This window comes from Melanaphis sacchari, unplaced genomic scaffold, assembly GCF_002803265.2.
Source record: "Melanaphis sacchari strain LSU unplaced genomic scaffold, SCAv2.0 Contig42_pilon_pilon, whole genome shotgun sequence".
NCBI lineage: Eukaryota > Metazoa > Arthropoda > Insecta > Hemiptera > Aphididae > Melanaphis > Melanaphis sacchari.
In genome coordinates, this window is record NW_020271275.1 from 1,683,607 (window position 1) to 1,700,416 (window position 16,810).

Sequence of the window (16,810 nt, forward strand, 5' to 3'; positions counted from 1 at the left end):
TTTTAATAATATTAAACAAAATTAAATTACTAAATAAATACTATGTCTAGAATCTTTCAACACATTTTTATTCCCTTGTTTAAAAATTATTCTACCAAAAAATTAATATCCATTGGTTATAATTATTAATATCTAAAATCAATATATTAGCTAATTAGTTTAATAAAAAAAAAAATAATAATTCCATAAGATAGTATATATATCAATAATATAAATATAAAGTTTTATTAATCTAAAAAAAAATGTTTTTAATGATTTCAGGCTTATTTATTTAGTTTTAATGTAGATAAATTGTTTAAAAGATCTTGAATTTCGGTGCTAACCCTTTCACCTGAATCTGATATTTGTAATCTAGTTTGGAAGGCGTTCAATAGTTCTGCTTCATCTGAGCTATTTTTTTTATCAAAATATGCCAATAGCATTTCAATTACCTGTAGCACTGTTTGTTTAACTGATGTACAAACGTCACTTTTACAATGAGTCAACAGACGCAATTTTGATTGAGCCAAATGTAGAGGACTTCGGCCTTGGGCATCACAGCTACTTACATCTGTTCCTGACCACACGAAAAATAAAAATAAAATATTAAAACATTCTTTAATTTTTAACTTTACATTTGTTTATATATTGTTCAATTATCACTTGCTTATTTGCCAAGTGTCGGTCTTAAGGGATAATGGATAATTCCCACCCATAATATAATGATGAGCATGTTGCTTTATTATTTTTTTTTTTTTTTTTGATTTCAATGAGATTATCTCATGAAGTTACTCAATTAACATGAAAAACTTTCCTGTGATAAATTGTTAAGCTAAATATATTACAATTAAACATTTTATGAATTTTGATATAAATATCTTAATATCTTTGTTTTATATTTTATGAAAAACTTAATCAAATTATTTATCTAAAAAAGCATAATTAGTTATTTATTGTATAAGATTGTATTCAAAACAAAATTTTTACTTGTTTTCAAAATCCATTTCATGTAATTAGATTGATTATTATGTTCGAAATAAAATTAATGTTTTTAGCATGAAAATTAGTCTGTTAGAAATCCCTTTGAGTGTTATTTAAAAAAATATCCTATTAACTGTTGGTTAAGTTAGATTAACTGTTCTATGTTTCAAGTGGTAATTGACCAAATACATTTATACTTACCTCCTTTTAAGAGTAATGTTACTACATCCATATGATGTGTACAGGCAGCCAAATGTAATGGAGTGTTTCCCAAAGCATCTTTTATATTTGGATTGGCACCGTATTTCAATAACAATCTAAATAACGAGTATTCAGCATGAATTTTAAATCAACACTTTTTAAAATACTGATACTAATGCAAGACATATATTTACCCCACAGCTTCTGCATATCCTTTACTTGCTGCCAAATGTAAGGGTGTACGTTTTCTACTATCCCAACAATTTGGATCAACACCATTCTTGAGAAATTGCTCCAGTAGTTCAGTGTTATTCATGTTTGCCGCTCGACAAAGTTTGTGACTGTCTATAATCATTGAATTACATAAATTAGCTGTACTAATAATAACCTAGCTGTACTAATAATAACCACTGAATAAATACCTCTGGACTGAAAAGCATTTGATCTCATATAACTACGACATGAATGAGCACGGCACGGGCCAATATTGCTTTTGGATTGAGTATAACTGCCTTTCTTCTCCATTTTCAACAACATTTCTGTGTATTCTTGTATGGGAGTTAGACACTGGATGAGAAAATAATTCAAAAATTAATAATCACCGACTTGTAAATGACATTTTGAGATGTCTGGGAGGGAGGCGATACTCACGGATTGAAATCTATCCAACGTGCCCGGAAACGTGGGGTTGGCCAACTCGAATAGGCACTTGAACTTACGACCTGGAATCTCGTTGATCATAGGTCGAGCAAACACGATTGGGGGTTCAGATATAGAATTCAGGCACAACGACAACGGAAAATCGTGGTTCTTCATCCTCTGCACAGGCACTAGAGACATCTCGGCGGATGACACAAGTCTCTTGTTGAACTTCGGTTGCGCACAATCGTCGTTGTCCGTGCTGCTTTCCACGCCAGAATCGTTAGACGTCATGTCTTCGAATTCACAGTCTGGATTACTTTTCCCAGCTAACATAGCGGACAGCCGAATACATATTCTTAGACATGGATTTGATAATTTTACACTATTGAACACAATACTGTAAAATAACTGAATCGTACACAGAAGCAGATTGCGATATGCGTATAGGTATTAAAATAAAATGTGTACGGAACTGATTCCAACTCTGACATTACTATTTGGTATTATGGTTATTATTGTTTTTATCGTGTTATCAGTCTTAGTCCGTTGACGTTCTGTTTTTGTAAATTCGTGACCTCACGGATCAAACAGCTGATCTTCAATCTTCATATTTTACCAGTTCAGGCTTTCTTATTGATATTAATTATTAAGCAACTCTAACAGTAATAATGTAATATTGTATTATTATCTTCTTAAGAATTAACATCAGATTTGTATAATTTACATAACTACTTATGGTTTAAAGATTTGTAAATACGCAATATAACTTATAATAATTATGATACTACTGTTGTAACCATGATTGCAGATCTGTAACTACTGTGGCTGAAAAAAAGAATAATATCAAGTACTGTAAATCTACAGTTAAATCGATTAATTTTCATAAAATCAAAACAACGACTAACCACAATGTTTACAACATGTTTTTCATATCTTTCCCGTTTAAATTAAATCTGATGTTAAGTTAAAACCGAGTTAAAAGGCTAATAGATAGACTTACATATTATTCCAAATTTTTAATATAATCGATATATAATGGAATCTCAACTTTCACTCATAAATTGTAATTCAATACTAAATAGTATCTTTATTTTATTAGTTGATAAATTCTGTTGTCTTATTGAAGTTTTGAATAAACTAATTACTAAAAGAATAAAGTAATTGCAATAATAGTACATTTGAACAATTAATATGCAGATGTTGTTCCTTTGGTTAACTATTAAAATAGTACATTTATTATATACCAATTATTTCAAGATGCTTTTTTTACACAGTTAGTAATATAAGTATTTGGTACTAAGTATTATTTAACCATTCAACTATTAACATTACATTTTTTAATCACAAATTTATGAATATTATGTCTGTAATATACTTAATATGTATATATTTATAACAATATTTTTTATCTATACACATGTGAAATTTAGCTTATGATAGTTTTTATTTATATTCGTGAGCATTTACTACTATAAATTAAACTAAAATATGAATGTAAAGGTAAACAAAAAATAGAATTAAAAAATCATGATAAATTATACACATAGTGCATGGCATATAAATTAAATTATTATATACTCAATTTTAAAATTATCTTAATTCATTTAATACATATATATTATAAGTAACAATTATGGAATATTAATTTATATGTGCTGATTAATTAGTTGTCGAATAGCTGGTATCCAAGTGTTGCATTGACGTGTGTGGTCAACCATTAATGCCATTTGTAGTCTATTTGCTTCAGCATAATCATTGATTTTTATTGCTGTAAAAATGAAATACAATTTTAGACTGTGATTAATGAATTATAAATATTTACGCAGATATATTTTAACCTTTGACTAATGCGATAGTTTTTTGTTGTACTATGTCTGTAAATTGAATATCTTTCCAACTGACTTCCAATCTTGACAACCGTTTACTAATATCCACTTTCTTGGACTAAATTTATTAAATTAAATTATATTTATATAATTTATATTAATTAATAATTATCATATTTGGCTACTTACATCTGGTAATGTTGATTTTTGTATCGAATCACTCAGAGATGACATCACATAAGATAAACGATCTTCTACAGGAATGTCACATATCGATGACGAAATTACAGGGATTGTCGTAGTATCATTGCAATTTTCATTGGAAACTATCTCATTATTCAAAGGTATTTGTTTATTTTCTAAATTGAATTGTTCGCTAGGAGCATTTGGTAAGACTCGTGCAGGTATTCTATCAAATATTTTAGGTCGATTTTCATGTTGAGCACTCACAGTGTCTTCAAATGAATATGAAGGTGGGTCATTCCATCCAGGTGTATAAGCTAAATAAATTTAGAGTATTAACATTAAAATAAGTATAAATCTACTTAGAACTAATAAAATTAATTTAATTAATAAATAAAACAGTGTATTGTAAAATAATAAATATTATGTTTCATACGCAGATAAAACAGTTGAACATGATAAAAAAATTGTAATTATAGAATATCTACATATTTCCTTATTTGAATTTTGTAACTTTTAAAATATATAATTATAAAAGTTAAAATATAGGTATTAGTTATGACTGAATAGTTTTATTTATCTTCTTTCAAGTATTTGTTAAATACAGAATGTCTAATAATTTATTTATTTATAAATGAACCATAGGTATTTTAATTTTATTCTTTGTCATTTGTTTGGCTTACTATTGGTTTAAATGAAAATGCTTCATCATGTATCAGGCTGAAAAATGTAATGAATAATAAATTAATAACTACTAAAATTTAAAAACACCAATTCAATTTTGTCTTAAAATATCATAGATAATCCAAAATATTTTTTGAAAAGACGTTTAACTATTTACTCGAAATATGGTTCATTTATAAAAGATAAATGGTACCTAGTACATACTATGTTGGTTATTTTACAAGTAAAACAAAAAAACTTACATTTATATCCTTCGCTCATTGTACAAAAATATAATTTATAGAAAAAATAAAAACAACTTCAACAATCAATGTTTACGTATAATAACGATATATAAAATTATAATTAGTCAAACCCATTAATTATTAAGTGAAGATTATATTATTACAGAATATAATAATGATAAATAAATAAATATATTTTTTACATTTATAATTTATATTATGTTCAAAAATCGTACTTGTAAGTTACGAATTTTTAGTATAACCCAACAACGCACAATCAAGTACGAAGTATGTAATATATCACAAGGCACACACGCCACCGACTACTGACTACTGAGTACAGATTGTGAGTTGTGACGTGACTATAGAGCCATAGAGGCACGTGTAATATTTAAGTCGCGTAAGAAATATGAACACAATGCCAGTGGCCCAATATTGAATATACCAGTCAAAGTGGACAGTGAACTACTATGAGCAGAAAACTAATGATAACAGAATAGATATGAAGTTGGAAGACAAACTCAAACGACCGCTATTGCCCAAAACAAGTCGAGAAAAAGCACATGAATAAAATGGCCACTGGCTGCGCTGCAGTCTCATCCGTAGTTAGTAGTTAGTAGTTACTTTAACCTGTCTAAAATAGGAATTTATGGTGTTTAATTAAATGGTTTTTTGAAATATGTAATATGCAATAATTTTAAACGTCCCTTGAATAAATTGTGTAAGTTTTTTAATTACAGATTCATGCATATGTATATGTGTACTTTTTAATGATTATTAAATTAAATGTATCATTGTAATGAATAATAAATCATTAAACTACTAAATCAAATTAAAATAATAATTCTATTAAATTACTTTATAATAAAATTATATTCTGTTATAAAATGTTTAATTGATAGTTTGTGATTATAACAACAGTAAATACTTTCATGTATAATATAAAATAAATACCTAGGTGATTGTTAACAATTATAAACCGTCATTAAAATCAAATTGTAAATATATGCATATCTATGAAGACTTAATTGTAAAAATCTCCTTTGTTGAATGTTTTTGGTAGTAAATAGTTGGTACTTTTACATTTTGGTAGGTCAAAATTTGAAATCCTCATTACTTTTTAAAATTATAGGTAGTAAAAAACAGATACCATCATTTATTATAATTATAGTAAAATTATTAACATATTTGTTTACCAAACAAAGTTGATAACTTTTGTTGCCAAAAAGTTTGACAGTCTTCAATTTTTTTTTACAAATATCAATAAAAATATTGCTAGGTCGAAAACCTTAAAAATTAAAAATAGGTTCTTTATAAGTTGTTGATACTAGAATAGAAAACAAAATGGTGTATTTATTATTGTACTTTTACACACATAGATTGACAACTTAAATGAAAATTAATTTAAACATCAATTTAATTGTAAAGCATATGATCAATACTCATGATTTGATATTGTACCTATTAATCAAAAATATGGTTGATATGTAATTTAAAATTTTTATAATATAAATAAGTATAAAGAATATATTATAAGGACAGTTTGTAATAATTTAGTTTCAATGTTTTATAATTTTTATTGCAGTCTAATATGCATAAGAGTGAATGACTTAAACTATTAATGACCACAATATAATGAATAGCCCCACAGGCATATTTTAAAAAGAAAGAAAATTCTATGAATTTGAATTTATTTTAACAGTTTTTTTTTTAGATATTAGCCATTAAGCAAAAGTTTAATAATTAAATATTTTTACTATAATATATAATATATTAAAAAGTGTTAAATAAATTTTTTTATTGAGTGTAATAGTTATTAGTTATATGACACGGTCAACAATTTTTATAATAGAATTTTATTAATTTATTTGAGTTGGTTTAACTTAAATTAAATCTCCTATGATTATTAGGCTTAGTCACTTATTAAATTATTACAAAGTATGCGATCATAATTAATTAGATCTAATGTAGTTATAGAATAGAAAAAAATTTGTTCTCAAAAATAATCTTAACACAAGCAGTAAAGTGTTTGACATTTAGAAAATTGCTAAAAAAATTAGATATTATCTAAAGTAATTGTTTATTTATTTATAATTAAAAAAATTTAATTTTATTATAATTCTAAATCAATAAAATTATTTATTTATTTTAACATGTTTAAAAAGCATTGCATCATTTTGAATTTTTAAAGGAAAACAACCTTATTATGGCGATAAATGTTAATATATGAAATGAGACTTTTTGAGTAAATAAAAATTGAAACATTTCATTAATATTGAAAATCATTATTTATTTAAAATTAAATAAATCGGATACTACTAGAAAAAGAAACTAAATAGATTTAATTTTTTTTTGAATTTTCCCTCATTGACATTAAAAGTTCAGCTTGCTCAGGAAAAATGGGTACTGGAGTTCTAGTAACAAATTTTGTATGAGGTAATCGATCAGCAAGTTTTGTACTCCAATGATGAAGATTACATTCTACTGGTACTTTTTCTTTCTTATTTATCTGTAAAGAAAAAATAGTGAAATATATTTCTTATTTAGAGACAATAATATTAATAATAGAAAACTAAGCATAACTCACAGTAATATACACAACAAAAGATTTTCCTTCTAAGGTAAGATCAGGTCCACTGATTGGCTGTTCTGGCAATTCTATTGAATCATCACTTAATACATGTACATTCATTTTGCGAAGTGATACTCTTATGTGCCAAGGTTCAATTGTCCAAGGCTCATCTTTATTCATGCTTACGCTAACAACCATTTTTTTTAAATACTTCATTGTCTAAAAAATATAAATTGTATCTTTTTCTTTAAGTTTTATTTAGATTAATAAAATAAGGATAAAATGTATAATACTTGAAGAGCATGAATAGAACTAGGTTTTTCTTCATCTTTAGTTTGATATAAATTGTTTTTCATACGTTCCAAATTATCAGGAGAAGCATATATAGCTAATTTTGGCAAAAGCAATTGATCATATGCATATGTTGGTCGAACAGATACCAGTTCACCTTGATGCCCTAATCCTAAATTAATAAGAAAAGATCATTTTATCAAATTGCATAATATTATAATATTAATATAATTTTTAGTACATGGTTGCTAGAAAATAAAATTGTGCATACCTTCAACATATTGAGTTAATATTACATCCATCTTTTGTTGTTTCATTTTTTCTGGATTTTCTTCAACATCATAGATATAATGCCTTCCTTTCAAAATTGGTTTTTGTTTAGAGTTTTTTTTTTGCAACTGAACTGGATGGCGTCGTTTAAGTATAATTAAAGTCTAGTAAAAGTATAAATAATTAATATTTATTATGTATAAATAATGTATAAATAATGTATAAAACAAACAGAAATCTTTATAAATTTTTTTTTATCAAAATAATATATTAAGTACTAAATAAAATAATAAATGTAATGAATGAAAAAAATAATAAAGATCTTACCCTATTAAATTGTTGAATTGGGCTCTGCACCAAAAGCAATTTAGAAAAATTCCTGAGAACTCCATCCATGATGTGTTCTATATTGTGTAATAAAAATCCAAAAAATTTGAAACTTTTAAATAAAGAAAATACAATACAATTCGGGTAATTTGTACATTCGTTAATTCTAAATCCCAAAACTGTGATAGAGGTATTTACTATTTTCCCGGAGTTAGAGAATTCGAGCACCACAGTCTACAGTCTGCAAAGCTGCACGGCAAATTGTTATCACTTATCAATAAAATACAACTACCAGTGATAAGCACTTTTACGAAAATGATAAGGATTCGATAAATGATTGGTGTTCTCCAGTCTCCACCAATATTTTCTTAAAAAGTTAGACTCTCTAGTAAAACTAAGTAGTTATGTAGTATAAATATAAAAAATTTAGGCATATTAGGCACATTCTAGAATTATGTAAATTGTAAAAAAAACTTGAAAATAATCAATACAAGGGGTTTCTCATAGTTTCTCACAGTTATTAAAATACTGAAAGTATCTTATATATACCTAATCATATAAAGTCAACATTTTTATAAATGTGCGTTGGCCTTATTTAATAATAATACATCAAATAAATCGCAAACTACGATCGGATTTCGACGTCGAACAAAATACTCTGTATGACTATATAGTATAATATATGTTAATATATTTTTATGATAAATGTACGTTTAATACTTTTAGAACAAAATACGTTATTATTATTATATATTATACATTTCAACACTAAACATATTATAGTAGCCAATAGTAACAATAAAATATGTTAGTTTTTGTATCGAAAATACATTTTAATTCAAATATTAAAAAGTAATAGTTCAAATAAGTTAAAAACAAGCTAGAAAATCTCACTCTCAGAGCGTTCTAAATTTCCGGTTTGTGAACGTATTTTAATAAAATAAAATAAACTATAGATAATTTAAAAATAATTTATAAATAACCTTATATATTTTGATATCTATTTTTTTTAAATATTGGCTAGTTTAAATTTATAATAAATATTCTTACTTTAATTAAACATTGTTTAAGAATACTTTTTTATTACAAAAAATACAAAGATACAAACAGCTGCTGTTATTCAACTCCGCAACTGGTTAATTTTTAAACTCTATAGAAACGTTTTTAAACCAGGCGTCCATATAATGTGCCCAATGCCCATTATAAATAATATAGTATAATACTAGTAGGTATACTACTTACATATTATTATTAAACTGGTATGTATGATATAACTGAACGATTCTTATGTGATGAACACTGTTTTAGAGTCGATATTCATGTCGACTATTTTCGTCATATAAATCTTGTACGATAACACTACATTCCACAAATTTTGTGGAAAAACATGCATCCGATACTGATCAACAGTGCTCTGCGATCCGCACGACAGCCAAATGCATCAAATATGTGCCATGAGCTTCGTTGCGGTAATCGGTATTGATCTATTTAAAAATAAAGGCACAAACATAGGTGGTTGTATTTTGCATTATAAATCACTCTCACGCGAAACCTTAGATAGTTAGATCTTTCTTTCACCCTTTTTATATCATTATAAGCCAATATAATATACCCTTGGGAACAAAACTTCCATCCAATAGGAATGACCCAATACATTTATCGCGCTTAGAGAGTCATCGTTGCTATGGTTTTGTTGAAAAAAATTGCTTGACGATGAATTCCGCGATTTAGGAATAAAACACAATCCGATCACGTGTAATACAACGATTGGATAGCAATACATATTCAACGATATGTTGAAAGGTATTGCTAATGATCATATCGTTTGAATAGACCAAATACGTCGGATATCACGACGCCCATTGCCATGATCACAGGGAACATTAAACACAATCTGCCTACGAAAAAAATAATATTATTTAAAGGTAATAGAAATCATGTGATAATACAAATTATGTTATTATATTTAGTAGTAACAATTCTTTTTAAATATTAAGGAAAACAAATGTGTGTAGTTTATTGAAGATACCTCGGAATTTCGGATGCGATATTTCGCCTACGTATGCGGGTACGATAGCGGACATAGGCACCTGAACCGATGCTAAGCAATAATTTTCTGGCGATCATCAACTCCATCAATCTAACTGGAAAAGTTATGGCAAACAAACCGATGACCAAAATTGCGTCAAAAAATGCCATGCTAAGTCTATTGCCAAAACATCTCCAAACGGGCTCCATGTGCAGTGTGCCAATCACCGCACCAATTATATAAAAGATTGGAAAAAGTAACCAACACTGGCCATCACTGGAAATCGGTAAATAGAAAACCTGCGATCCTGACTGCGGAAGCAGAGACGACCATTCCACTTCTCGCATCATTACGCCGATGGTTATCGCCACTGATGATACTGAAAACGTTTACTTATTATTGTAATACACAGAAGGTTAGGTAATATAAAATCATAAAAAGCATACATATTTTGTAAATAAATTAAATAATTTTTAATGTACCAGTTAAGGCGGGCATTATTCTTTTTGACGATTCCATAATAAAGATATTTTTTTAAGTATGACTGTTGATACATATACAATATAAGAGTAATAAATAAAACCTTTACAAAAACTTTGAATGAAAATAGAAAAAACTCAAGTCTGTTTATTTTTACAGTAATTTTTTTAGTAAACATTTATCCATGGTTACTGATTTACTGCAGTATAATAAAATACCGATTACAATGATGTTTTAAAAATAATAATTGTATTTTTGTTTGATTATTATTAACACGTAATTATTTAGTATAATGATATAGTTGTGTACATACAGTTTTATTTAAACGACTACACGGACGTTCTTTAAAGCAGATGGTTTAGATCGTGTTGTTGGTGTAAACGTTCGTATGATCTTTGTTAAATAAAACTTAAGCTCTAAAAATACTGTAAAAGGACAAGTGATTTTAATTGAAAAAAAATAAAACATTATTTAATATTGATATTTGATGGATACAAATTTCGTTACCGTAAAATGATACAAGTTAACGTTGGAGTTATTGTAAATAGACGCGTAAGTCATACATTAACCAAAATAATAAAAATGAGAGTATAGAATGTGCAAATGATCATAATCATGTTAAAGATTCTGCGAACTATTTAATAGACAACGTTAATAATTTAAAAACGAAAGGCTGTAGAAAAACTTTACGATAAACCATCAAAACGTATTTATGGGGCGTGGGGCTTTATCAAAAGACATTCCAAAAATGACGCAAGTTATGATTTAACCTTAATTCGTATTTCTTAATAATATGCATCACGCTAGGTCATCTAAAATTCCAAAACTTCCTGATAATTTACCGATTTATACAATATTTTATTGGAAAAAAATATACAAACTAACCGAGATGTATCTTTTTTATTAGCGAATGACAACAAAAATAATATAGTCATTTTTTCAACAATTACAAATTTAACATTTTTAAGTTGATTTAATATTTCAAGACTTTTAAGCAACATATTCACTACGTAAAAAACGAATTAAATAGAATTACGACACCATAAACTATCAAGTGTAAATACGTACCTAGGTACATAACTGTTTCATGTTTGTAGATTTTACAATCGCATACGAATCATAATATGACTGATATTATCGGCAAATAAATGCATACTGTCTAGTGTCTACTGAAGTAGGTACTGATACTGCCGAAGCCGAGTACTGACTGATGTATAAACTATGCAATATGCATTATATTAAATTATTTATTAATATTATCTTTTGTAATCATAGTTCTCGAAATTAAAAAACCATAACACGGTTTTTCCTGTTTTAAATTAATGTAGATAATCAGAACTTAAAGGTGGTTGGCTAAATTTAGAAGGCAATTATTACCGTCATTTTGTATACATTCTAACGTTCGTTAATAAATATTGTTTTAAATTTTAATAACTATGATATTTACCAATAGGTTTTATTCAAAATAAAACCGATAATTAAGTAAGTAAAAGAATAGTAAAAGAATTATTACTATGCAAAAGTTTAAAACCGGTAATAATCGGTGTCCCGAAAAACTTTGTTCGGAACAAATGGCTACCCTATAGCTAAAAAATCAAAATATTTTATTAATTTTGACAAGTATATAAAATGAAAATTGTATGCAAATTTCAAGTCTATAAGAAATTACTAATTACCTAATTATTTTTGAAAAAATCAAAAATCATTTGAGAAAAAATAGTTAGGTATATATTACCAATAAATCTTACAATAATGTAAACAATTTAAATTTAAATTCTGATAAAAATTAAAACGTCATTTAATTTTATATCATTTCCATGGTTAAAATATTTATTTTAAACTTATATTAATTATATTTAACAATAACTTTTCAAGGGTTTCAATGTTTATTTTTAATTGATTACGAACCAGAAGATTTTGATGAGCTAGTAAAGTGTTACCTTTCTATTTATTTTTAGTCTATAAAAAACGGAATTGAGTTTAAGAAAAATAAACTTTCACATGTAGGAAAATCTTCAAAAATAGGACTTTATGCTATTAAGTTGGTAATCGTGAATTATTCTCTAATTACAAATATTTTCTATACTCCCGGTATTAATGGCAACGCCAGAAAGAATGTTTTTATGCCTAAAAGGTTGAAATCATACTTAAGAAATGTTATGGAAGAAGTAAATATTGTGCTGTACTTATTGTATACCGTATACGTTTAAGCACGTACAATGAAAGAAAATATTTTTACAATTGGAATAAATATTAAATTAAAAGTTCAAACATAAAATACTAAATTTGAAACTAACTTTTTAAGTTTTGTTCATTTCTTTCATAGTTTAATTTATAAGTATGTTTGAAATGTTAATTAACTGCTTATAAATAAATATATTATGTATATTGTGTTGCTATGTATATTATTCCAAAGCAGGAGACTCATTTGGGGAGACCAGCGTGCGCGGTTTCACCCTTTACTTTTAAACTAGTACTCATTGACCTGCACCCTGTTAAATTAAATATTCTTAAATGGTATTTTAATATTTATTTTGATATTTAAATCAATATTGGTATACTACCAATTATTGTGATAGTTAATTATTTATTATATTTAGTTTATAAATAATTTTTTTTATTAATAATTAATATTTATGCAATAGTTCGGTACGTGCGATAAATAGAAATAATTGAAAGCAGGATTATGTATTTATGTACACACACAAACGTCATAAACTTATATCTAATTTTATATGGTTTGATAAAATTTCAAAATGCCTGCTTGAAACTTTGAACACCGAAAAAAAACCTGATATGACATCCCTGATCTAGTAGTGAATATGGAGTTTCGAAATTTAAAATTTATCCCTTCACCAATATTTTGCATCAAATACGATTTTCATAAAAAAAACTGTTTTTTCTGGCCTTTTGCTGTATATTTTTCGAAAATAAAATAAATAAGTACATTAAAAGGCAGAGCGACATTCCACTAAACGTTATAGCTTGTTTCAAACAAATTTTAATACACCTTACAGTCTAAAAAAGAGAAATTATTAGGTTTTTAGTAAAAAAAAATCAACAGGTGAGTGTAGGCCTAAAAAGAAAAAAATTGTATATTTTTACTTTTTTTTTATGTTCATTATTTTCTGGCATCTTGAGTAATACAGGAGCGTTATTTGTGGAGGACAAGCGTGTGCTGTTGCACCCTTTACTTTTAAGTTTTAAAATAGTTTTAATTTTCCTGTGCCCTGCTGAGATAATGTTCAAAATAAATCTTTTTAAATGATTTATTACATTTATTAATATTGGTATACTGTCAATTATTATGTTAATTATTTATTATATTTTATTTTTAAATTGTTTTTGTTTTATTTATGATTATGTACATATATATATATATTTATATGGCTTCGTGAAATTTTAAAGTGGCCTTTTTTTAAATTTAGTGAACATTTAAAAAAAAAATTGACAAAAAGTATATTCAATTTTCAAATACATAATGTAATTATAAAAATAAAAAAAAATATTCTCAGTATTTCGCCCAAACGAGTTGTAAATTTTCGAAATTTAATAATAAGTGCCCCAATGAATTTTCACTAAGAAAATTTATATCCAGAGCCAATAACATAAATTTTATAGAAAAATTGTTTCGTATTAACCTGAGATTTCGCCAATTATATAATTAAATTTTGACATGCTAAAATCTATATAAATATTTCAAACGCAAAATTATCAATGTCTACTGCAGAAAATTAAAACTTTGATTAATTTTATAAGAAACCAGAAACACGTATTATTTTGTCGAATTATTGAAAACCATCATTACAAATAATTCAGGTGGCTAGGTTTTAATATGTTTTTAAGCTATACTGATTCAATAGTCTGTATAATAATTGAATATCAACTGCAATTTGCACATTACAATTTGGATTAAATCAAACGGATTAAAAATTATTATCGGGATAATAAAACCGTTCTCATGGCGCAGCGCTGAACATCAAAATTAATATAATACATGTTATGTACCTTTATACCATTACCATTTACCAACGTACGAGACCACTCCAATTATCTGCGAAAATTCTCTACGCGGGGAGACGAATACATTGTGCACGCGAATCCAAAAGGGTTGTGCCGCTATTACACGCCATTATGATTGTTATTTTAATACGTATGACGTGTTGTAGTAATATGTTGTTCGCGTTGACACGCTGTGAAGTCAAAACGCGTGTGCAGACAGACCGACGTCTGACGGTCAATTATACGTGATGTCCCGCTGACATTGTTCCCATTATAAACATTCTGTGGCACACGCGACTTACAAATTATTGTTATCATCATTATTATTAAAACGAAACTGCTCTCTTATTCGATTTCTCCCACGAGTCCCACGGACCACGTGGAGTCGGCGTTGAGCGTGTGTGTATTTTTTTATTTATTTTTTTGTTTTTCTCTACAATAATGATAAGTTACGCGTACCAATCAAGAGAAAATCACGACTGTACACATATATTGTTCTATTTATTTTTCAGTGATTGTATTACACCAGTCGTTTGGATTCAAAACGTTTGGCCAGAGATTTGTCTGTGAACGTTTATAACCGAATGTTTTACGCCTTCGCGCATGATAAAATACAAAAATGTGTGTACTTACGTGGAAAATTAGTTCTTAAAAATAAAATGTCTCTAGATTATTATAATTATATTTAAATAAAAAGTTTTAAGTTAACAGGTCACGAAAATCGAATACGTAATCAGTGTAGTCGGTAGTCGGTACGAACACCGCAAACGATCGTATAAATGATTATTATGTTAATATATTATAATAATTTTGATGCAGGTACACCGTTATGTTTTTTTACGTATGTACACATAATTTTACACTAAAATTATTCGCTTTTGAAATGCTATAAATGCGTTAATATTGAATAATCGTACATAATATAATATATAATTATCAATGGTATAATTCTCATTTAAATTTAAAATAAAATATCAAAATGGTAAGAAGTACAATCTTTTTTTTGAAAATATCTTTACCTATATTTAGATACTCAATTAAATTATTTAAAAACTTGCCTATTACATCCATACTCATTTTATCTAATAATTACTATCTAATATTTTAAATTAAATAATAATTAAAAAGTTAAAATTGACATAAATATTAACAAAAATCAATATAGGTACATTTGATTTTAAAGTATTACTAGAAAAATTACAAGAAACAATGAATATATTAGTGTTAATTTTGTTTAAAACATAAATTTATTTGATTTCTGTAGTTTTAGATGATTTTAAACAACGATGTTCATGTTTTTCTTCTTTTTGTTTCTTCTCTACTCCATTTAGGGAAATTAGGCGCTTTATTGTTTCAGACATTACTATACGCGGTGCCTATATAATATGGCTAATGATTAAAGATTTTTTCATACTTGTATTAAAGATATACATATTTTATTGTTTAATTCACTTTGGCCAAATGGCCAAAATTATATCAATAATAAAAATATTTGGTACAATACAAATTATTATTATTGTTGTTGTAATTTCTGATGAAAAAATAATTTAAATATTCTTAGAACAAACAATAGTTGAAAACATTGTTTATTAAAACAATATGGTATATGTTATTAGTAGGTACATATTATTTTTATCCGAATATAGTACTTATTAAAATGTTTTTTTCTTTAGTTTATCTTAAAATTTTATATTTTCATTATAAAATATAAACATGTAAGCAAATTATCACTTAATAAACTATTTAGCTGACAACATTAAAGTCTATAATATAGGTCATAGGCCCTTTATGTACATATACCCTGGCCCCGGAAACGTAGCTTTCCCATCTCAGCCTGTTTCATCTCTAATTTTGGCTCTACGAATATTATGTAAACAGCAGAGAAAATAATACAATTATACAGGTAATATAAAATAAACACAATATTTATATATATATATTTTAAATGCATGTCTATATTAATAAATTATAAAGATAAAATTATCGTAAAATGTACAAATAAATAATAAATAAATATTCTACAAAGTTAACAGGAATAATAAGTATAAATCTACTTATTTATATATATATTAATATAATCATGACATAAAATTGTCATCACAAAGATATTATGTACAAT

At 26.4% G+C, this 16,810-nt stretch overlaps 3 protein-coding genes across 3 annotated transcripts; all 3 read right to left on the reverse strand.

Moving 5' to 3' along the window:
• Window positions 1-227: 227 nt before the first annotated feature.
• On the reverse strand, window positions 228-2,335 carry LOC112597565 (ankyrin repeat domain-containing protein 54-like). The gene is made up of 5 exons (XM_025343669.1): window positions 1,813-2,335; window positions 1,584-1,728; window positions 1,356-1,506; window positions 1,162-1,277; window positions 228-556 (listed from the first exon to the last, which is right to left on the reverse strand). Exons 1-5 carry the CDS (start codon window positions 2,134-2,136, stop codon window positions 264-266), a joined length of 1,029 nt encoding a protein of 342 aa, XP_025199454.1. The 5' UTR covers window positions 2,137-2,335; the 3' UTR covers window positions 228-263.
• A 1,046-nt stretch (window positions 2,336-3,381) lies between these two features.
• On the reverse strand, window positions 3,382-4,890 carry LOC112597591. Its single transcript, XM_025343702.1, has 4 exons — window positions 4,739-4,890; window positions 3,819-4,129; window positions 3,642-3,747; window positions 3,382-3,571 (listed from the first exon to the last, which is right to left on the reverse strand). Exons 1-4 carry the CDS (start codon window positions 4,755-4,757, stop codon window positions 3,450-3,452), a joined length of 558 nt encoding a protein of 185 aa, XP_025199487.1. The 5' UTR covers window positions 4,758-4,890; the 3' UTR covers window positions 3,382-3,449.
• A 2,099-nt stretch (window positions 4,891-6,989) lies between these two features.
• On the reverse strand, window positions 6,990-8,428 carry LOC112597588 (39S ribosomal protein L9, mitochondrial). The gene is made up of 5 exons (XM_025343699.1): window positions 8,181-8,428; window positions 7,855-8,017; window positions 7,586-7,755; window positions 7,308-7,511; window positions 6,990-7,229 (listed from the first exon to the last, which is right to left on the reverse strand). Exons 1-5 carry the CDS (start codon window positions 8,247-8,249, stop codon window positions 7,062-7,064), a joined length of 774 nt encoding a protein of 257 aa, XP_025199484.1. The 5' UTR covers window positions 8,250-8,428; the 3' UTR covers window positions 6,990-7,061.
• Between the last annotated feature and the right edge of the window lie 8,382 nt (window positions 8,429-16,810).

Coding starts and splice junctions, on each gene's coding strand:
- LOC112597565 (XM_025343669.1), bottom strand. CDS start 2,136: ATGTTAGCTGGGAAAAGTAATCCAGACTGTGAATTCGAAGACATGACG. Junction 1,729..1,812: donor CGTTGGATAGATTTCAATCC/GTGAGTATCGCC, acceptor TTTCTCATCCAG/TGTCTAACTCCCATACAAGA. Junction 1,278..1,355: donor GGATATGCAGAAGCTGTGGG/GTAAATATATGT, acceptor CTCGTTATTTAG/ATTGTTATTGAAATACGGTG.
- LOC112597591 (XM_025343702.1), bottom strand. Junction 3,748..3,818: donor AAAAATCAACATTACCAGAT/GTAAGTAGCCAA, acceptor TAATAAATTTAG/TCCAAGAAAGTGGATATTAG. Junction 3,572..3,641: donor AACTATCGCATTAGTCAAAG/GTTAAAATATAT, acceptor TCATTTTTACAG/CAATAAAAATCAATGATTAT.
- LOC112597588 (XM_025343699.1), bottom strand. CDS start 8,249: ATGGATGGAGTTCTCAGGAATTTTTCTAAATTGCTTTTGGTGCAGAGC. Junction 7,756..7,854: donor ATTAACTCAATATGTTGAAG/GTATGCACAATT, acceptor TTATTAATTTAG/GATTAGGGCATCAAGGTGAA. Junction 7,230..7,307: donor CTTTTGTTGTGTATATTACT/GTGAGTTATGCT, acceptor TTTTCTTTACAG/ATAAATAAGAAAGAAAAAGT.